Genomic DNA, 20,747 nt, shown 5'->3' with positions numbered 1-20,747 from the left:
CATATATTATTATTTTTTCAAATAAATTTTTATCTAATCAGTTGGTAATTTAATTATGAGTTATTTTCTTTTTTTATGTTATACTTTCATAACCGATTTATTTTATTTTTTTTGTTAAATTTCTTATTCAAATTTGAATTGCACGATTAAAAGTAGTAGTAGTTATTAGGGTGAATCATTTATTTGCGTTATCTTTTGTATTTTTGTATTAATTTTCTTAACTTTTATCACATGCAATATTCTTTTTATATTTTGATTGAAAAGTACTAGTTAGACTTCGACTCTATAAAATTATGCTTAGAAAATTAACTTTATAATGTTTCAAAAATAAAAAAATTATTGTATTTTTTAATACGAAAATAATTGGATGAATCAAATTTTCTCATTTTAGATTATTTAATATATCGTACATCAACTAATTATATTAAGAATTAAGAAAATTAAGAATTGTAAGCTCCATTAATAATATCCTTTTTTAGTTAGTAATTTTAATATAAGAAAATGAGAAGATTTTAAATATATAGCTTTAAAATGTTAAATATAGGAGTATTACTTAAGAACATGTGATTTTTTTTGTTGAGTTGTAATTCCATAAATAATAGTAAAAATGAAATGTAAAGAATTAATATTAAAAGTTTAAAATTTTTAAAATCAAAATTACGTACTCAATTAGTATTAAAATCAAAACTGCATCTCAAATAATTTTAAAATCAAAATTGCATACTCCAAATTTGTTGCTACATGATATAGTAAAATTTCAATATTTAATAAAGAAAAGTAAATATTAATTATGGTCAATACTAGCATTAACAATGTTGAAAAAAAATAATAATTTAAAGTTATTTATATTTTGAAATATAATTTAATTTTTCTTGATACAGTAAATTTAGTTAAAAACTCTATATTTTACAAATAATCAAATTAGCCTTATCAAGATCTTAATTAATACTACTTCCATATATAAATGCAGGACACCAAAGTATATATACAAAATTTAAATTTAATTTAAAATTAAATGTAAAATAAAATTATTACTTTAACCTCATTATGTCTTAAGACATTATGTCTCCTCCGAAACATTTTTCTAAATGAATATGGTACTGCCAACCAATTAGCTATATATCTCTATCAATTGCTATTCGAAACATATTTTTTCATTTCCCGTTATAGTTAAATTTTGAACTTACAACTACTAAATACGAATATACGATCATTAATTAATTACATAATAAATGTCTTTCTATCCAACTTAGGCTAGTGGTCCAAATAGTAAAACTTAAATAGAGCGATCACTGTAAAGTGTAAACTTTGTCGATGTGAGCGAGTGAGATTCATGTACTATCATAATTCATAATCATACCATTAAATCTGATGAATCAAATTACCCGGATTAGTGGGGCTAATATAGTACTAATAACATTATTTCTCATTAAAATGTGCGTCTAAAAGTAAAATTTTAAATATAATTTAAAACATTTGTATTAATGTTATGAAATTTCCAATGCTTTATTAAACATATAATCGTTTTCACTAACACTAGGCTCCGTGAGTTGATTTCATCCGATTAGTAGATCATATTGTATCGTCGACAATTGGCTATGAATTTTTATAGATGGGGCTCTCCCAGAATATACGTAGAGGTAATTGGTTCAAAGCGTTGATGTTATTGATCAACCCAGATTACTATTACCTTTTATGCAAATCTTCTTTTTTATAGAGGAGGGCTTATCACTCTAATTAGTTATAGTGTGGATAATAGATTATCAAACTTCTAACTTTAAGGGGGAAAATACAAGTACTGTGGAGGAAAATTTTGATCTTGTGTATGAGGATAACTATATTATAGTCTGATTCTCTTTCTATATATATAGTGTATTTGTTTGGTTTGGCTAGGGATGCATAGTGTATTTGTTTGGTTTGGCTAGGGATTCAAGGAGATTTAGATATGTTTTATTCTAATAGACTTCTGTAAATTAAACCAAGTTCAATTTAATTAAATTCTTTAAAGAATACTCCATCTGTTCCGTCCTAATAGAGGCGTTTCATTTTCAACATCCGTTTTAAAAAAATAATACTAATAAATATTTAAAATAGAGAAAAAGTAGAGTATGAGAGAGAAGAAAAATAAAACTCTTCTATTAATATGGGAGGTAAGGAGTACTTATTAATTAATCAGTGCACTATTGTAATTAGCCTCAAATTTTGACAGCCTATTCTGCCATACCGATACGCCACATCCCTGTGGTGGTTTTCAGGCAGACCGCCATAAGCCACCATACGGGATTGACAACATTCGGTCGGAACTAACTACGAGCCCTTCCCCATCTACCCATGGGCGGACCCAAAGTGTAAGGGTGAGGAGCTTAAGCCCTCAATGAAATATTTTTTTAAACTTTTTTCTATTTTTTTTCTTAAAATTTAGTCAAGTTTAGTGTAAGTTATAGTGTAAAAGCTCCAATACAAATTATCTAAGTTACTCAAAAATATACATCAAAATAAGATTTAGAAATCTCAGCCTCTATGGATAATTATTTCTGCGTTTGTCCCTGCATCTACCCCTGTTGATTGGTGGTTATATTTGGCTATTTGATTAAACTAGCGAGTACCAACACTAGCAATTCCACATTGGAACAATTTAAGTCGCATGCTATGCTTGTTTGGTGAATCGAGGTGGAGTTGGGCCTCAGAACAAAAATATTAGGATTTTAATTATGTAATTTTAATTTAGAGAACAAAAATATTAGGATTTTAATTATGTAATTTTAATTTAGAGGATTTTGTGATTATGTAACTTTATATATTTTTAGTTAACTTATATATTTAAATTAAATATTTTTGATTAACACATTTTTTATTGAAAGAAATAAAAAGTAGGACTCGTGAGTAGTTAAGTGAATAAATGGTAGAATGAATGAGTATATATTATTTCTTGACTAAGAAATGTGGCAAAGAAGTAATGTGCAAATTGCAATCCAGAAGTGTATAAATGGTGGATGGTAGGAGTATATATTATTTATTGACTAAGAAATGTAGTAAAGAAGTAATGTGCAAATTGCAATCCAGAAATACTTGATTAGTTCAATAAAAAATGGAGTAAGTACTTAAGGAATGTGGTTGATGCTCTTACTCTGAAACCAGAAATGCACTATTGACTCCAGATATTAAACTAAACTTCTCATTTCTACCAATTAAACGGGCCCATATGAAAGACGCATCTTTACATACATTTTTCACAAAGGAGAAACATAATACAATATCAAATTTTAATTTGAAAGCGCTTCTAAGTTTTAAAAACTAAATAACAAATTTTGAGTTGAAATAGAAAAATATTAAAATGAAAAGAAAGAAATATGGAGTACCAAAAGTGGGACTAAATATTAGTTGCACTCACTCCTCATCATAAAACCTTAAAAAAATGTGAAAACATACATATATCTCTGATTAAATCTCCCACATACGAAAGATTTGAATGCATCAGAGTAACCTGCCGAACTTGCAGTAAAATTCACATGGTCCATAAACACACAACTATCTTGATGATGTACAAATATTTGACACAATTTAATCATGTGTGAGTCTTCTTAATATCTGAAATGAGCTTGTCTCAAACTATCTAAGAGTTCGCCATTTTCAAGCTGAAGTCCCACAATTTCTTAGCCAGCTGAATGTCAGAAGACAGTTTTGACGGTTGGCCAACGTTGCTGTCCATAAAGTACTTACCGCTCACTCCTTCAACCTCTGGATGCAAAGCTACATAGCACGTCGTGGCTGCTCCCTGCAGGAACAAGGAACGGGTTCAGTTGAAGGCACACTGTATGAATTACACGTGGATCGTGCAGTTGAAATGGGAAACGGTATAACCCACCTGAGGAATGTTTTTGATGAAGTACTTACCAACCCAGTTAACTATGCCTACAGAAAACACATCACCCCAAAAAATTCAAACCACGATAGATATAACTGATCTTTTTGGAAGTAAGAGAAGATAGAAGTCGATGGTTACCCTCGATGAGGCCATGATGCCGCAGAAGGTTGGTAGCGATTGCTCCTGGATGTAGTGAATTAGCAGTTATTTTAACCCCTTCTTCCTGTAGTAGCATGAAAAACCAAACGTTACACTGCTTCACTACTGTACCATGTAAAAAGCCTTACAAATCACAAAAAGTGCATGCTGCAGAATACACCAAGTGTTAAGATGAATATCATCATAGGCAGACCAGCTTCAAGTACATGTATAAATTTGGACTATATCTTGGTAGGCAACAAACTTGAGCTGATTTAGGGAAATTGATGCCCTGCCTTGTATATATGCTGAAAAATATGAAACAAACATCGTGTACATCCAGATTTACTCAAGTAGAGAAACTGATGTACTTTCACAATGAAGAACATCAAATTGCTCTGTTGTTTGGTGATGCATCTGAACCAATGTTGTCAAAGCAGTATGGCGGTCCATGGCGGTTCGCCCGAAAAATGCCACAGGGATATGGTGTATCGGTATGGCGGGATGTGGCGGTCATTAATTAAATATATAAAATAATATTTATATATTCATATATAATTCAAAAAATTAGAAAATATTAAAAATATACCATTAAAAACTCTAAAAATATGTAATAAAGCATAAAATGGAAAGCAATTATATAAAAGTCTAGTAATTAAAGTCTTTAGTTCAAGTGTTCAACAAAACATAAAACCATGATAAGCTCAATAGACATCAATCATCAAGCTCAACATAGTGTTCTAGTTCATCATCATCACTATCATCGGCATCCATTTCATCTTCATCCTCCATTGCTTCATCCTCTTGATCTCCACTTCCACTATCCTCAAATTCTTCCTCTAAATTAGGGGAAGGAGTAGCCGTTGGTTGAATTAGGGTTTAGTTTTTCATTTTAATTAAATATTAAATGGGTTAGAATTGTTGGGGTGGGCTGGTTTAGTTTTGGGCCTATGCAAAATTCAATGAAAAAGTAAAAAGGCCCATTAAAAAGTCAAAATTAGCAAAAAAAGGACAAAATTGGGCTAAAATACCGCCATGGCGGGATTTGGTGGCGCCATGGCGCCACGACCGTGGCGGGCATGGCGGCCGCCACATAAAAATGCCATGTATCGTTGTGGCGATGGCGTTTTCATTAAAAACTGATCTATAGCGCCATATCCCTGCCATAGCCGCTATTTGACAACATTGATTGAACTATAAGGTTATAATTTAGGTCCATAGAGGCTTGAAGGTCAAAGGAACATGAATTAGCAGGGAGGTACTAATAACCATAACTTTTATTATTAAATTCAAGTGCGTGTATGTCAAACCAAACACCCCGTGTGTTATGATTTGACTTTTTGGAGTATGAGTTAGATAATGGCCCATTTAAACCAGGCATGTGTTGTTAGGGTAAGGGCCGCCATATTAAACCGGCCAGGAACATATAACTCGTAGCTCGTTAAGGCTAGCCCATACATTGTAGGGTCTACCTGTTTAACATCTTTAGATACGAACACAGGTAACAAACAGAATATGCAATGACAATTGAATTCAAGGCTTAGCGAGTTTAAATTTTGTATTTCAGCCACATCAATGATTACCTGAAACAGCCTCGTAAGTTCATTAGCGTGCAATACATTAGCCAGCTTGGACTGTCCATATGCCAATATGCTATTGTAACTGTGGAACAGTAATACAAGAAATAACCTTTACCATATTGAGTTAAAGAAAGAAATAAGACAAAGTATACTGACTAAATAGTTGGTGTCATAAAGAGATTAAAACTGTTACAGTATCTGAGTACAACTGGAGTTGTATTTGCAGTTAGAATGTTCCCAAATTTAGGAATAATTCATCCTTATTTTCAGTTTACTGATAACTACAGCAACAATAATAGAGAATTGGCTTACAAAGACTTTAACAATAAATAAGGTAATCAGAATAACTCATGCCTCGAATATTTCTTTAAATAACTTTAACCCAGCATCGCTAGTTTTGAGAAAACTTTGCAATGATATTTAATGATACATACCTTGAACTATCATTAATCTTATCAAAGCGGATGCCTTCACGATACGTATACCGATGGGCCTCTGATGAAACAATGACAATTCTTCCTTCTTTCCCACTTTCATTTGCAGTCTTTTTCATATTTTCCAGTAGAAGATTTGTTAACAGAAAATGACCTGAGACAAGGGTAAAAGAGGGACATAGTCACATAGTCAATAATAGTTTTATTTTTTCATAAAACCATAAGAAGAAATCTATTAGTAATCCAGACGAAGAAAGCTTATAACACAGGATAAAAAAGAATGTAACATGCATCATTAGGCCCTAAATACTAGCTTTTGTGTTATATTTAACTAAAAGTTGACAGAAAGATTAACATCTTTGTTAGATTAAAACCAACTGAAACAAAGAAAAATAGTTTAGAAGCTACAAAAACACAATTCAACTGTATCATGGTTTATATGTGAAAGTTTCAAAGAAAAACAAGACATCTTTGTAATTATCCACCATGTTTGGAAGAAGCAATATAAAAACAATACACATGTACTAGTAAAAACATAAATCCATATGCTATGCACATTAAGATATTTTTTAAGTAAAGGTTAATCTGACATAAACAAAACTTTGAATGTGCATAGATGATAGATTAAGATGTATTAGTCAGTTTTCGTAATCCAAAATAGTCAAGCCATGGTTATTAATTATAATATGGTTATAATAAGCTAAATGGTCCAAATCTTTTCGCTTTTGATATGGGATAAAGTAGTGTCATTGTGTGAAATTAAAGAATCCAAAAGATCATGTAAAACAGAGCATCACCAAATGCTACAAGGATAACAAAAGGTGCACTTGAATTTTGTGGGAAAGAAGTAGACGGAAGCATACCTAGATGGTTAGTTGCAAATTGCATTTCAATATTGTCTTGTGAAAGCATGAAGGGTGTAGCCATAACCCCTGCATTGTTACTTTTATTTAAGAAAAGATATTAGTTTACAGGACAAGCTAAAAGGTATTTAATAATGAAGAAACATAAACAGACGTTCGAGACCTTAGGTGTATATGCTGCTACTTAAGATCATAGATCAAAAGAAACTCACATGAGAATGTTTAAGGGAAGCCCCAAAGAGTTATATTCTGATGCAAATTTCCTAACAGATGCCAAAGAGGAAAGATCGAGCTCCATAACCTCAACCTTAGCTTTAGGGGACTCTTTAAGTATTGTTTCTTTGACCTTTTTACCGCTCTCCACATTACGCACTGCCATAACTACATCAACACCACGTAATGCCAGGACTCTAGCGGTTTCTTGTCCAATGCCACTTGATGCTCCTGATAGACGGACAAAAAAAGCACTATAAGTCACAACATCAAGCATCATGATTTTCATCCCTGTACAAGCCACATACTAGGAAAATTTCTATTCGATCAATAAATATCCACACAAATAAGTTTAGCTTGAGGAAAATTGAAGTGCTTTGGAGCCTCATTCACTGATAAGCATGTGTGAACAAAGGTGTGACAACTCAGGGTACTAGTTAGCGACCAATAAAATGTGAGATTCAATTCGGTATTTTAGTAATGCCACAGTTTGAATCACAAACCATGTTATGTATAGAACTCAATCACATCCTAAAGTTGCACGAGAGAAAAAACACCCAATCAGGTTAAAAGAGTATTGACATGTGAACAATGTTAGCTGCAGAGCCAATGGCATAGCTTCATAAGTCATAACGATGACAGAAACAACCTACAAGATGCAACTACTACACTCAAATATAGTTAGGGGGTGTTCGGTTTGCAAGATTATATCCCATGATTAAATTTGTATTATATTATTTGGTTAATGAGATTGAATCTCATGCCTTAATCCTAGATGGATAGTCATGTGATAATTAGTTTTAGCCAACCCTCTCCTACTAAATGATCTCACAATTTAATCCTAGATTATATCTTGCTACTATTTTATCTAGTAAACTAAACACCACCTTATAGTTTAAGCTACTCTACTCTTCCAAATATTTTGGTTTGTTTTCTCCACTGTTTTTTTCATACTTAAAAAGGATCAACAATGGTTCCCATCTACCCTATTTTCTCCACTGTTAAACTTAAAAGATCAACTTTTTTTAGCCTCAAACAATCCAAGCCAAAAAAAAAAAAATTATACTACATGGAATGAGCACACTTTAATATTTTCAAATCCATCATTCTCAATAGTCAATCACACATAAATTTCTCAATAACCAAGAATCAAGAAATTGTCTCAGATTCATTCTATAACAACGATCTAATAAAAAAGAAAAACATTAACTTAAACACACACACTCACACTCCGCCATATAGAACAGTGAGCTCGACCAAGATTCAGAACATAAGATTAAAACAGAGGAAACCCAAAGTCCATGATAAACCCATCTCTAAAAAAGGAACTTTGCAACATAGTGAGGAACCCAATAATTTTATTTTCGATGAAAATCAATAAATCTTCATTTATGATTTGAGAGAAAGAAAAATGGACCAGTAACAATAGCGGAGAGGGAAGAGCCATCAATTCCTTGAGTAACATCCTGTGCAGTAGAGCAGGCTGAAAAACCTGACGGCCCTCTCCTTCCGAAAATCCACATCTTCTTTCTCTCTGTCGAAGATTTGGAGCGAGAAACTCTAATTATGAAGTGCAATAACTCTTTTTGGCAATATATGATGCTTTTGTATTTTATTTCTTTTTTTTTTAACTGCGGCATTTATTTCCGTCTATTTAGTAGCCTTTATTCTATTAAATAGAAAATTAAACGCACTCATAAATACTTTGATTGAATACTATGGTTTGATTACAAATATATGTGGACGAGAATAGTGAAAACACAAAAAGTAATTACATAATTTTCCTGATAGTGGAAGCAAGAATCAAATTCCAAAAAGCTGACTCCTGATACCAATAACTCAGCCACAAATCGATGCAGATAGATGAATGATACATTAGTCTTAATAGTTGTTCTTAATTGTGATTAATACAGTAGTTTTCATAATATTATAGTCAAACTTTAATTTGACCCTAGTTGGTTTGAATGATCGTTCAATGGTGTCAAAGCGTGTGTGTTGAGTCGTTACCGGGTTCATCTGTTAATGATTCGACTTAATAAGGACAAACACAAACACAACCTGCTAAGAAAACCCCAAACTCGAACACAAACCGACCTGCTACTCCCAAACCCGAATCCAACACGAATTTATTAACAACACGAATCACATTGGATCAACACGACAATTGCCAGCCCTAATACATATGCATTGTGTTCTGCCAAAAGGACTACATTTAGGTACATTTGGTTTAACCATCCGCATTAACTTACTAGTAGTACTTATATATTTTTAATCTGAACTAATAAAAAGATTAGTAAATCCTACCTAGAAGCTAATGAACTATATTCGACTTGAACTAGAACTGGATGTATGGTACGTTTTGATGAACATAAGAATTTGACAACATATTATCCAAAAATAAGGGTGTCGATTTGAAATTCACAATTAATCTCTACGTTATTCTCAATTTTTCATTAAACATAAGACATAATTGATGAACAAATTTAGTTAATCATTAGTTTATTAGTTCCGTTATTTAATGAGTTTCAATATAAATATGTACTATTATACATTGTTAGTTGAAATATAACCCTTTCGTTTGGTCCAACGTCACATTGATGATAATGCAAATTGTAACACACTTTACAATCACTTAAATTATTAGTAGGAGTTATTATGAGGTGATAGTTAAACATATTCACTTTGCTAGCTAGACTAATATAGAAGAAATTACAAATATAACATGAAAAAGATAAAATTACCATATGCTCAAAACCCCCCAAATGAAAAGTGAATTCTTATTTCGAAAATTTGGTAGGAAGGCATCATGTTTTTGTTACTATACCATATATGAATAAAGAGAAAAAGGCAGTAACATGAGATACTATACAGAGAGCCTCATAATTTACACTGAAATTTCAATATTTATAAACACAAGGAGGGATATAAGTTAATGGAGAGGATGATGATATTGATATGTATAGTCAGAACTCTGAAATCAAGCCCTGCTCTTGAAAGGAATGGCTCTGATGACTATCTGGTGGTACACCGCGGCCAGAGCTGCTCCGATGAACGGCCCCACCCAAAAGATCCACTGCCCAACAAATAGCACAACAAATTACTCAATTTTCCTTACAAGTATATAGTAGGAGTACTAAAATTCACACATTTAGCAAGAGTTACTTACGTGGTCATCCCACGCGTGATCTCTGTTGTAGATGATGGCAGCCCCAAGGCTCCGGGCAGGGTTGATGCCGGTTCCAGTGATGGGGATGGTCGCCAAATGAACGAGGAAAACAGCAAACCCGATAGGGAGAGGAGCCAAGATCTGCACCGTCAAATTTCATTACTAACTAACTAACATGTTGCTTCAGTACCAATACCAAATTTGTTGTGTGCAAAATAGTACTCCATAGTATATTGAAGAGGACACATACAGGGACATGTGAGTCTCTGGCATTTCTCTTGGCATCAGTGGCGGAGAAGACGGTGTAGACAAGAACAAAGGTGCCAACAATCTCAGCACCAAGGCCATCACCCTTGGTGTAGCCATGGCTGACAAAGTTGGCACCTCCTTTGAGCGTCTCATAGGGCCCCTTCATGAAACCCTTCACCACTCCAGCTCCACATATGGCTCCAACACTCTGCATCACCATGTAGAACACTGCCCGCGTCAACGACACCTTCCTCGCCAACAACATTCCAAACGTCACAGCCGGATTGATGTGCCCTCCTGTGATTCAAACACCAGGAGATTGCATGATAAACACACAAACACACTAGAGATTTCGATACAGACTAAACAGGAGAACTCAGCCCAAAAAACTAGTCTGTTAGGAGATAAAGTCTATATACAGTTGTTCTCACAAACCGATGTGGGAATAGAGTCCATAACAGAGACAGAGAGATATATATTGAGAGAGACCTGAGATGCCAGCAGTGCAGTAGACGAGAGCGAAGATCATGCCACCGAAGGCCCAAGCAATGCCCTGAGTGCCAACAGAGGCGCACTTGTTCTTGGCTCTGCCGACGCCCATCACCGTCATCACCGTGATGTAAAGAAACAAGAAAGTGGCCACCAATTCTGCAATCCCGGCCCGGTAAAACGACCATGATTTGAGCTCTCCGGCTTCGAACAGAGGAGCCGGCGGCGCCTCCTTGTAGTCTTTGTCTACTGACTGAGCGGCGGTGCCCAGCGGCTGCCTCTCTCTGAACTTGTTTGCTCCAACCTTAACATCCTCCTCCTTGCTCTCAGCCATTGTATGTCAAATGGAAATAACACTTGTTTATATAGAAGAAGAGTTGAGGCAAGACAAAAAAGGTGGCTGTGAGTGTCATTTTATAGTTGAAAAGCCATTGTTTTAGGTAATTTCTTAGCTTTAAATAAAGGATTTTGTTGCTTCATTTGTTGAATAAGTTTTTAATGACATGTCTGTTTTATTTTCTCGGCTTTGAGTTTGTGTTATATAGTACTATTCCCTCCGTTGCCATGCCAAGGAAGATCGATCTATTTTTTATATTGGATTTTAAATAGTTTTATATTCTATGTAAATTAAGAGAGAAAATAATTATATTTAAAAATATTTCAATTTATAGTAATTGATAATGTTAATTTGGTTAAAACGAAAATTGAAAGTAATTCGTCTTTATTAGGACAACGAGAGTATTTCTTTAAAAGAGAGTTTTGAGAAAAATAATTAGATTCTTGTTTTATTTAAATAAAATTAGAGACATGAAAATATTCATTTTTTTTTATAATTAGAGCATCCACAATAAGAATAGGCCAGTCATAGGCCGGCCACTTTCTCTCCCTGTCACGTCATCAGCACTAAAAATCTACCTGCCACATCAGCATTTTATTCAAATAGGCTAGCCTTAGGTCAGCCATAGGCCAGCCGCAATAAAAATAATTCAAAAATAACTACATTTTCGGAATTAAATTTACGACAAATTACGGAATTAAATTTACGAGACATATACGGGAAAATTCATTAATTTCATTTAAATTAAAAAAGTGCGTCCTAAAAAAATTACATAATTAAAAAAACAAATAAATTACACTCACACAAAATACGGAATTAAATTTACGACACAGATACGGAATTAATTTAAAGTTAAATATGTCCATTTATTAAGATTCACTTTAATATTCATCTTTAAAATTTAACTAAATAAATTAAATTTGATAGCCCAAAAACCCAACTTTAAACTTTAAAGTCCATTTATAAAGTCCAATAAGTCCATTTAAAACCTAAATAAAAAGTGTCGTCGTCTTCTTCATCTCTTCTTCTTCTCCATTTCTGCATCTCTCCTCTTTCTTCCATTTCTTCGAAAAGACAAAGTAAAAATGGGCTGGCCGATCGCTAGCCGATCGGGCGCCTGCAATGGCGGCCAGCCGACCGACTAGCGAATCAGCCAGCCCCCGTAAACCGCGGTGGGCTCGCCGATTTCTTCGCCGTTTTGCCGCTCGCCGCCTCCAATGGTTCGGCTAGCGGACCGGCCAGCGCCGAGAATTGGTTAGCGGTCCCGCTAGCCACCATTGGAGATGCTCTTGAGGGAAATGGAAGTGAAAAAGGTTTATTAAATGGGAAAATGGAAGTGAAAAAAGCTAGATAAATATCATCTTTTTTTTTTGTCTTCCACCATCTTCTTCTCTTCCGACTCTTCCACCGTCTCACCAGACTGGATCACCTAATTCTTTTCCTACACCAACTTCTACTCCACCCTTTACAAACATAAAATATGATGGTGGGTCCATTATTTATATTTGTGAGGAGTGGAGTAGGAGGTGGTGTAGGAAAAGAATTAGGTGATCCATACTGCCGTCCCACGCTAAATTAGCATTTTCACTCATATTTTATGTTACAGTATTATTTTAATTTAGTCATTTAAAAAATAAAACCCATTTGATGTTGGGCTTTAAAACAAAAAACTTTAAAGTCCAAGTTACTTGGTCATTCTTTCTCTAACAATCAATACCATCTAATGATACAAATTCAATCTTATTATATTTCTGGGTGAGAATAATAGAGAAACCACAATTCTCTCTTTCTTCCTTATCTTCCTCTCGGATTAAAATGTGCTAGAATGGAGTGAGAGCTGTTTAGATTGATTTGTATTGTATTGTGTTCCTCTTCTAGTTTGTGTGTACTCTCTCCCTCTCTACATTTGAATGATTCAATTTCATGCAACAAATATTCCTCGTCTAGTCGAGATCTTGACAAAGGTAGTACTCACAATCACATTGGAATTTCTAGATCTTTGTAGTTTTGGGTATTTTTCACAGAATGACTTTTATAATTATAATGATCCAAATGTACACTATAAATTAATAGTAGTTGCCTCATACTAATTTTTTAGACAGTTCAAATAATGTTGGTCGATTAAATTAAAAGATCAACGCTAGCTTAATTATTTTGAGTACTCTATAAAAGTGGATAATAAAGATTATAATAATTTCCACTTCTATTTTTATGCAGGCTTATGTTTTTATTTTATTTTCTGCTGGTTGTGATTTATTTATTACTGCTAGTAGGGATGTCCCGTAACCCGCGGGCTAGCATGCCATGAATAGCCTGCCAACTTTATAGGGTTAAGGCCAAAAATTTCTAGTCCGATAAAATAAAAATCTGATTAGCACGCACCCGATTAATCCGCAACCTGTTAGGGCCAGACCCGAAAACCCAATAAAATTTCTATTATTCTATTTTTTACTCCTAATTCGACATTTCATCAATTAATTTTAACTAAAAAAAATAACTTTCAATTTTATAATTAAATATACAAATTATATATTAAATTTCTATTAATATAATAATTGATAAATAAATTAAAAACTTCAAATTCACTATTATAAAATATTTATAGATTATAAATTTAACGGCACAAAAATTAAATAATAGGGACTTTAATTTAATAATACCACTATAATGGTAATGACTTACCATGCAAATAATATAGAGTTTATAAAATACATAATATTTATAGATCATAAATTTAACAGTAATACAGCACAAAAATCAAATAAATAATATCACTGGTGATGACTTTTATAATAATTTTGGGACATTTAAACTCAAAATATGATTTCAACATTGGTTGAATTTTAGTTTTTCACATTTTAAAAAAGAAGTTTTATTTATGATTTGATTTAAAATATGTTGAACTTTCAAAATGTTGATTTATAAATTGTTTTATTAAATTTATTAAAGACATACTAATAAACATATTTTGCATTATGCTTTTGGTAATTCCCGTCGACATGAAAAAAAAACACGTCATTCTCTAATATTATTGGAATATTATTACTTATTGTAGTTGTAGTCGACTAGTCGTCAATAGCCGATTTCAAGAAATCATTTTGACTGGTGACGCCTTTTTACCATAAACGCCGACGAATTATTTTTTCTTGGATATTTTATTTGAAAATCTTGTGAATCTTATCATGAGTTTTGGTACGGGTAATAAGAGCAAAGGTGGTGTACGTTTCGCATTATAACTAGATTCATGAAGGATATTTTATATCCGCACTCCCCCATTTCTCTACCCATATACTTTTAAACCAATAAAAACTTTCACCGGTATAGACAATGTTATATCTAGTGAAACCACTAGTGCCATTTACTTTGAAATCAATAGTAATTTTTTTTGGTATCGATAATGTCATGTCCGGTGAAAATTGCTACTAAATGGTAGTGAGAGTTTTCACCAGATATGGTATTGCTGATACTTGTGAAATTTTTATTGTTTTCAAAGTACATGTGGCATAGTCGATACCAATGAAATACAAAATGATAATTTTGAATTGTGATAAAGAAATTAATTATTTAGTCAAGTCACCTTCTTCCTTTATCCATCTCGGTAGCCATTGATATATTTCATCCGCACTTTTTTTTATTTTTATTTCAGCCCTTCTTACCATATAACTTATGATGATGTATTACGTGCTTTGGTAAGATCAGTATTTGAAATATAAAAAAAGCTACTAAGGGAAGTGTGTCAACTTTCATAACATGAATTGATAATAGAGAGATCATTTGGGTACAATTGTAGCTTCCCATGTAACAGATGTATCGATTGATATTTGTTAATCTCTATTGCTATTTGTGTTTCAATACACATGTCAATCTTTATGCTATCAAAATGGCATATTCTCTTGATAATGCCAATAATGTTCTTATGCAACTCTACGTCTTTGTGTTCAGCTTCTCTTAGAGCACACACAAGAGCTTTCGCATAATCTGGAAAACTTAATATCTAGTACATATGGAGGAACATAAAAGATAGTCTACAAAATGGTTCGAAAAAAAAACACGAAAATAACCCTATGTATTACAGAAACCCTAAAATCCGTGGATCTAAACCCTCCATAGAATCGTCGTCTGAGTCAGAGTCACTATTAATCCACACATGGTCGCCATACCTAGTCTCTTGCATGTCTTTTCTAAACGTGCATGTTGAATATGATGAGTTCATGCCTTAATCTCACTCAAAGTTCCTAATGCCCAACAAATAACTGCATGAAAAGAAAGAAGTTCCTAATCTCACTTAAAGTTCTCGAACAACTGTTGCATAAAATTAAAGCGAATGAAACCCAAAACCGAGCGTCTATTAGGTCAAAGATGATCATGCACTCCATTTCCGAAAATATTTCTTGCTCTCACTCTCGGGTGCCTGCGTGTCTGGTGGGGGCCCATCGCCGAAATGGAAACACCCCGATGAGACCGCGCTCAGGAATCCGGGCATATCCCCAACAGACTCGTAAGTGGGAGGCTGAGACGAAGTGTACAACTTGGCGGTGGCCACCATCCAACTCCGCCACTCCTCGGGGAACAAGTCAACAAGTCTCATAATGCCCTCATAGGCCTTCACTCCATATCGGTTGGCCTCATCCCACAACTTCGCATAGTGGGCCACAAACTCCGCCAGTGTATGCCCATGGCAGCGGCGGTAGGTCCGGAAGTAGCGAACGACTGCCTCGGGATCTGCATCAACACAGAGTGGCCTACGGTGGGTATAGCGCTGGCGTGCCATCTGCATGAAATGATAGGCTCTCAATATCTCGAAATGAGAGAATATAAGGTGTAAAAGTAATATACATAATGTGGAAGATATAGTACTAGCCGTCGTATCAAGAGATCAGTGGGGTTTCCAAGTGGAAAGTAGAACATATAAATATTCGTTTTGAGTAACACGCGTGTCCCAAAAAAGATGGACGTGTTCTCGTTGAAACATAGAGGTCGTAATATAGTAGGTCATAGTTCGCATTTATTATTCCATATTTCGTTAAAAATTAGGGGTTCGCCCTAATTTGCATGTTCCCATTGATTTCATCGCTTTTGAAAGCGGTAAAGGAGTTGTCATTCACAACTACTTGTTCATACGTATTCTAGCCTAATATACTTTCTTAGGCGCTCTAGATTCGCATGCATAGTCCTAGATACAAATTATTAATATCATCACCATAAGTTCAAAGATCACATAGTTGATCATGCATAACACATTTCACTTAATGTCCAAATGCAACTCATAAAGTTTCGTGAAAGATACATTTTCCTCAAAAAGGTAGCATAGTTTTTTTTTTGCATGACTAAGAATATTTTTCCCTTAGAAACTTTCAAGAAACATAGTTTCAAGAAACATAGTTTTTTTGTTCATGATGACATGAACAAAAAGATATTTAGACTTGGGATGGAGAGAATGTGTTACCTGCTCAGAGGCTGTGAAGAAGGGAGGATGAACTCTCTTGTTGTTACTTGTTCTCAACTCTCACTAAAATTTGCTGAATTTTCGAAGTGTGTGGGAGGGCAAATTTGATGCATATGCAGGGGTCTTTATAGGCAAAGTTGGTGTACTTGTGAGGCTTTAAATGGAGCTGTTATACTACTTTATTCTCACCTTGCAGCATATCCTCTTTATTATGATTCTGCAGCAAGGTTATAACTGAAATTTGGCTCTATTTGAGTACCTAGTACTTGGTTAATAATTGAAATTTGTTTGTTGTGGCAGCTGCATAGGCACAATGCAGGTGCTGCTATGAGAAGTGGAGATTTCAGAGTTTGACTTGCTATCTTTGGTGAGTCTTTGGTCCTCCATAATTAAAGAGATGTTGTTTCTTTCCTCTAGTGGTAGTCCCTTAATTTGCTGCCCTGGGCCCGACGGGCTGATCGGATACACGCCGCAGTGGGGGGTGCGACTTGGGCTCGGGAGAAAGAGGCCCAAAGTGTAGCAAAAGAAAATATTTTAGTTTCCTATATTTTTTTTTTACTTCTATTCATGTAAGATGATCATGTAAAATTAAGGTATTATTCGAGATGTATGCAACACCTTCATTCGGGGAAAACCTCGTATCCTTGTAGCATTCTTTTTATTCCGTAACGTATATTAGTTTGTTTAGTTCGTTCGATTATTTCTTTAACCTTTACTTTGCAACTAACAATATTAAGTTTCATCAAAGGCTCGAGTTCCATTTATTTTCACGAAACAAGAGAACGATACATCTCTAGTTCGACATTAACATAACGAAAGGAAAATAAAGGTGCGGGTATTACAATTTTCATCTATGTTATTCTCTACTTTTATTTCTTATTCCATACGTACAAAAGTGATGCATTAGAAAAAAAATCCAAACTAATACGATGATAGCATGATGACAAGTATAAATCCTTTTTGTTAACTCTTATGTCCTTTAATCAGAATGCCACCACGACGACGTGTCGGACGACCAAGGCAATATGAAGGGATACCAGATAATGCACCATTAGGAAATGAAGTAAGGGAAGGAATGCCTCCTCCCCCACCTCCTACGCCGCCTCCACCCCCATAGGAGCGACGCGTGGAGGAGCTCTTCCTAAAATAGAATCCTCCGGTGTTTAACAGTCTAGGGGACCCGAGTTAATGGAATGTGGTCAAACTTAGCGCTGACAAATCGTGCGGATTGGGTCGCTATCGGGTCAACCCAATATCGATCGACCCTTATCGGGTCCCAACCCAACCCGAAATCATCATATTCTTATCGTGTTCAACCCAAACAGATTCGTGCGGATTTCGTGTCATCCAAAAAAATATCGGTCGTGTTGGATTCGTGCGGATTTTGTGTCATCCAAAAAAATATTGGTCATCTTTTAATGATAGTAAGTTACTACACAATATAAACGCCATAAGATAACGACCAACATATGATATTATATAATTAAAATTTGATTCTACACGATAAAATAAGATATTACTCCCTCCGTCTCACTTTAGGAGTCTCGGTTTACCATTTTTGGGTGTCCCACTTTAGGAGTCCCGGTTGAAGTATTCCATAAATGTTATTAGGCCCCACATTCCACTAACTTTTTTTCACTCACATTTTATTATAAAACTAATATAAAAAAGTAGGACCCACATTCCACTATCTTTTTTCATCAACTTTCCTTTACATTTCTTAAAACTTGTGTCGAACTGAATTGGGACTCCTAAAGGGACGGAGGGAGTACAAAATTAAAATAATTCATTTAAATAATTTTTAAATTCAAATAATAAAATTAAAGTATATTAAAATTAAATCTAACTAATAAAAGTTAAAATAATTATTTTTTAATAAAATTTAAGTATGCAGTAATATTTTTTATCATAAAAAATAATTAATAATAGAATTAATCATATTTTTACTAATAAAATTAAAATTATAATAATTTTTTAATTAATTAAAATTAAATAATGTATTATTTTAATTAATAAAAATAATCAAAATAATTATTTTTTTTCTTAACGGATAACCCAACCCTACCCAAAATTTTCGGGTTCTTATTGGGTCGACCCTATAAGGACTCAAATCCTAAACGTGTGTATTCATGTCGGGTTAATTTCGTGCGGATTCGTGTCGAATCAAAAATTGTCAGCCCTAAGATTCAAACTAGATAGCCACAAGATTATTTATGCTAACGAGGAGAGCTTTACTTACTGCTCTTAATAAAGACATAATCGTTGGTGCCGTTTTATTGAATCCATGTATATCAGGCCTTAAGAAGATACATAATCTTTCTGAATACTTGTGATTAAATTTTTAATATAGTTTTCTTGAATTATAATTATAAACAGAACAACTAAATCAAAATTTCAATGTAAAAATAAAAATTAATTAATTTTCAGAATAAAAAATCCCAATTCCAATAGGCTAATGGCCCAACCATTAGACATTAGCCGAATAAATAGTGGATCAACATATCCGGTGAAAACTACCACTACTATGTACTTTGAAATCAATAGAAATGTTCACTTGTATCAGCAATGTCATATTCGTAGTGGTAGTTTTTACCAGATATGACATTTTTCATACCGGTGAAAATTTTGTTGGTTTCAAAGAATATGTGGTAAATTTTTATTGGTTTCAAACTAAATCACAACCTTGCTCTCTTTTTCTCAGTTCACTTTCAATCGTACCTTTTTCCACAATCCTCTAATAGAAGTCTAATTTGACATTACACACAACAAGTGGCTTGAGTAATTCATTAACTACAAAAATCGTGTTTGTTAATTGGTACTTTCATGAATAAATATGAATTATTGAAACTTGCAGGGTATATTACCGATTAAGTTGCCACCAGTGGCGGATCTAGGAAATGAAACTCGTGGGTTTGAACATGTGTTATGACTCTAATGTCGTCCTTTTTGACATTTTATTTGTTGTCGTTGTTCTCATCATCCACACTAAAGTAATCAATTGTACACCACATATACAACGTAAAATCTCATTTTCCTACTTACAATACAGCGTAAAATTACATGGCGTGAAAATCGCAATTCACTTCTAACATGTATTCTTTCATGTTCAACTTATAAAAAAATTTAATATGTTAAGGTAAAATCCTGTGCAATTCTTTCATGTTCAACTCTATCCTTCCTCTCACTTACTTTATTCTCTTTCTTACTTATTATTTCCATTTTAACTATAACACATCAATTTCATAAATCTCATGCCCAAAAGAAATGCTTAACTACCTTGGAACAGAGAGAGTATTAAGGGTTTCTTTTTCAATTTCGATGATAAAAAGCAGCGCCACGATGGACTCGAACCTAAGACCAAAATCTTTGATTTCAAGCATTAACCTCAGTAAACGTGAACTTTATTAGAGAAAAACATATCCCTCAAAGCTCGTCTCACACGATATAACATTTTGAAACGCTTTATGAGCCATTTATAGCCTATAAATTGATCTAAATTTGTGTTTGGTGCAGTGAATGTATTTTAAACATTTTTGAATAATCATAGTTAATTTTATGTATTTGTTCAATTTTAAACAAATGGAACTGAAGAAAGGATAAACGAAATAAGATTGAAATGTAAAAATGAAAAATATAAACAAAAACTTTAAAAATATCTACTGTAATTTTTTAACGAAATATCTTTTGACATTTTTTCACCCGAAAATGCCCTTTTGAGTTGCTGGGCAATTTTGTCTTTTCATATTTTTGAACTTTTTCAGTCTAATATTATACTACTGGTGATATTTTTAAAGTTCAGGGACCATTTTCGAGATAAACCCATAGTCCATGGACCATTTTTTAAGTTCACTCTATATTTAAAATCCAGAAACTATTGGCAAGATAAACTCATAGTTCAAGGACTATTTTTGTAGTTCACTCTAAAAAGTAAGGAAAAAAGAACATGGTGGCTGGCTGATATAAAGAG

General features: G+C 33.6%; 2 protein-coding genes across 3 annotated transcripts; both read right to left on the bottom strand.

The window, feature by feature from the left end:
• Nucleotides 1–3,356: 3,356 nt before the first annotated feature.
• Nucleotides 3,357–8,675, bottom strand: LOC125213185 (short-chain dehydrogenase TIC 32, chloroplastic-like). 2 transcript variants are annotated; one of them, XM_048113580.1, is made up of 8 exons: nt 8,511–8,675; nt 7,093–7,324; nt 6,881–6,960; nt 6,018–6,171; nt 5,587–5,665; nt 4,004–4,088; nt 3,866–3,912; nt 3,357–3,775 (listed from the first exon to the last, which is right to left on the bottom strand). In XM_048113580.1, exons 1-8 carry the CDS (start codon nt 8,614–8,616, stop codon nt 3,614–3,616), a joined length of 945 nt encoding a protein of 314 aa, XP_047969537.1. In that variant the 5' UTR covers nt 8,617–8,675; the 3' UTR covers nt 3,357–3,613. The 2 variants fall into 2 exon arrangements, with proteins under 2 accessions (XP_047969537.1, XP_047969538.1); XM_048113581.1 differs by lacking the exon at nt 8,511–8,675 and adding an exon at nt 8,322–8,433.
• A 1,179-nt stretch (nt 8,676–9,854) lies between these two features.
• On the bottom strand, nt 9,855–11,355 carry LOC125215091 (probable aquaporin PIP1-4). The gene is made up of 4 exons (XM_048116402.1): nt 10,998–11,355; nt 10,510–10,805; nt 10,260–10,400; nt 9,855–10,166 (listed from the first exon to the last, which is right to left on the bottom strand). Exons 1-4 carry the CDS (start codon nt 11,329–11,331, stop codon nt 10,071–10,073), a joined length of 867 nt encoding a protein of 288 aa, XP_047972359.1. The 5' UTR covers nt 11,332–11,355; the 3' UTR covers nt 9,855–10,070.
• Between the last annotated feature and the right edge of the window lie 9,392 nt (nt 11,356–20,747).

This window comes from Salvia hispanica, chromosome 3 (assembly GCF_023119035.1).
Source record: "Salvia hispanica cultivar TCC Black 2014 chromosome 3, UniMelb_Shisp_WGS_1.0, whole genome shotgun sequence".
Classification (NCBI taxonomy): Eukaryota; Viridiplantae; Streptophyta; class Magnoliopsida; order Lamiales; family Lamiaceae; genus Salvia; species Salvia hispanica.
This window is presented reverse-complemented; position numbering and strand designations above follow the sequence as displayed.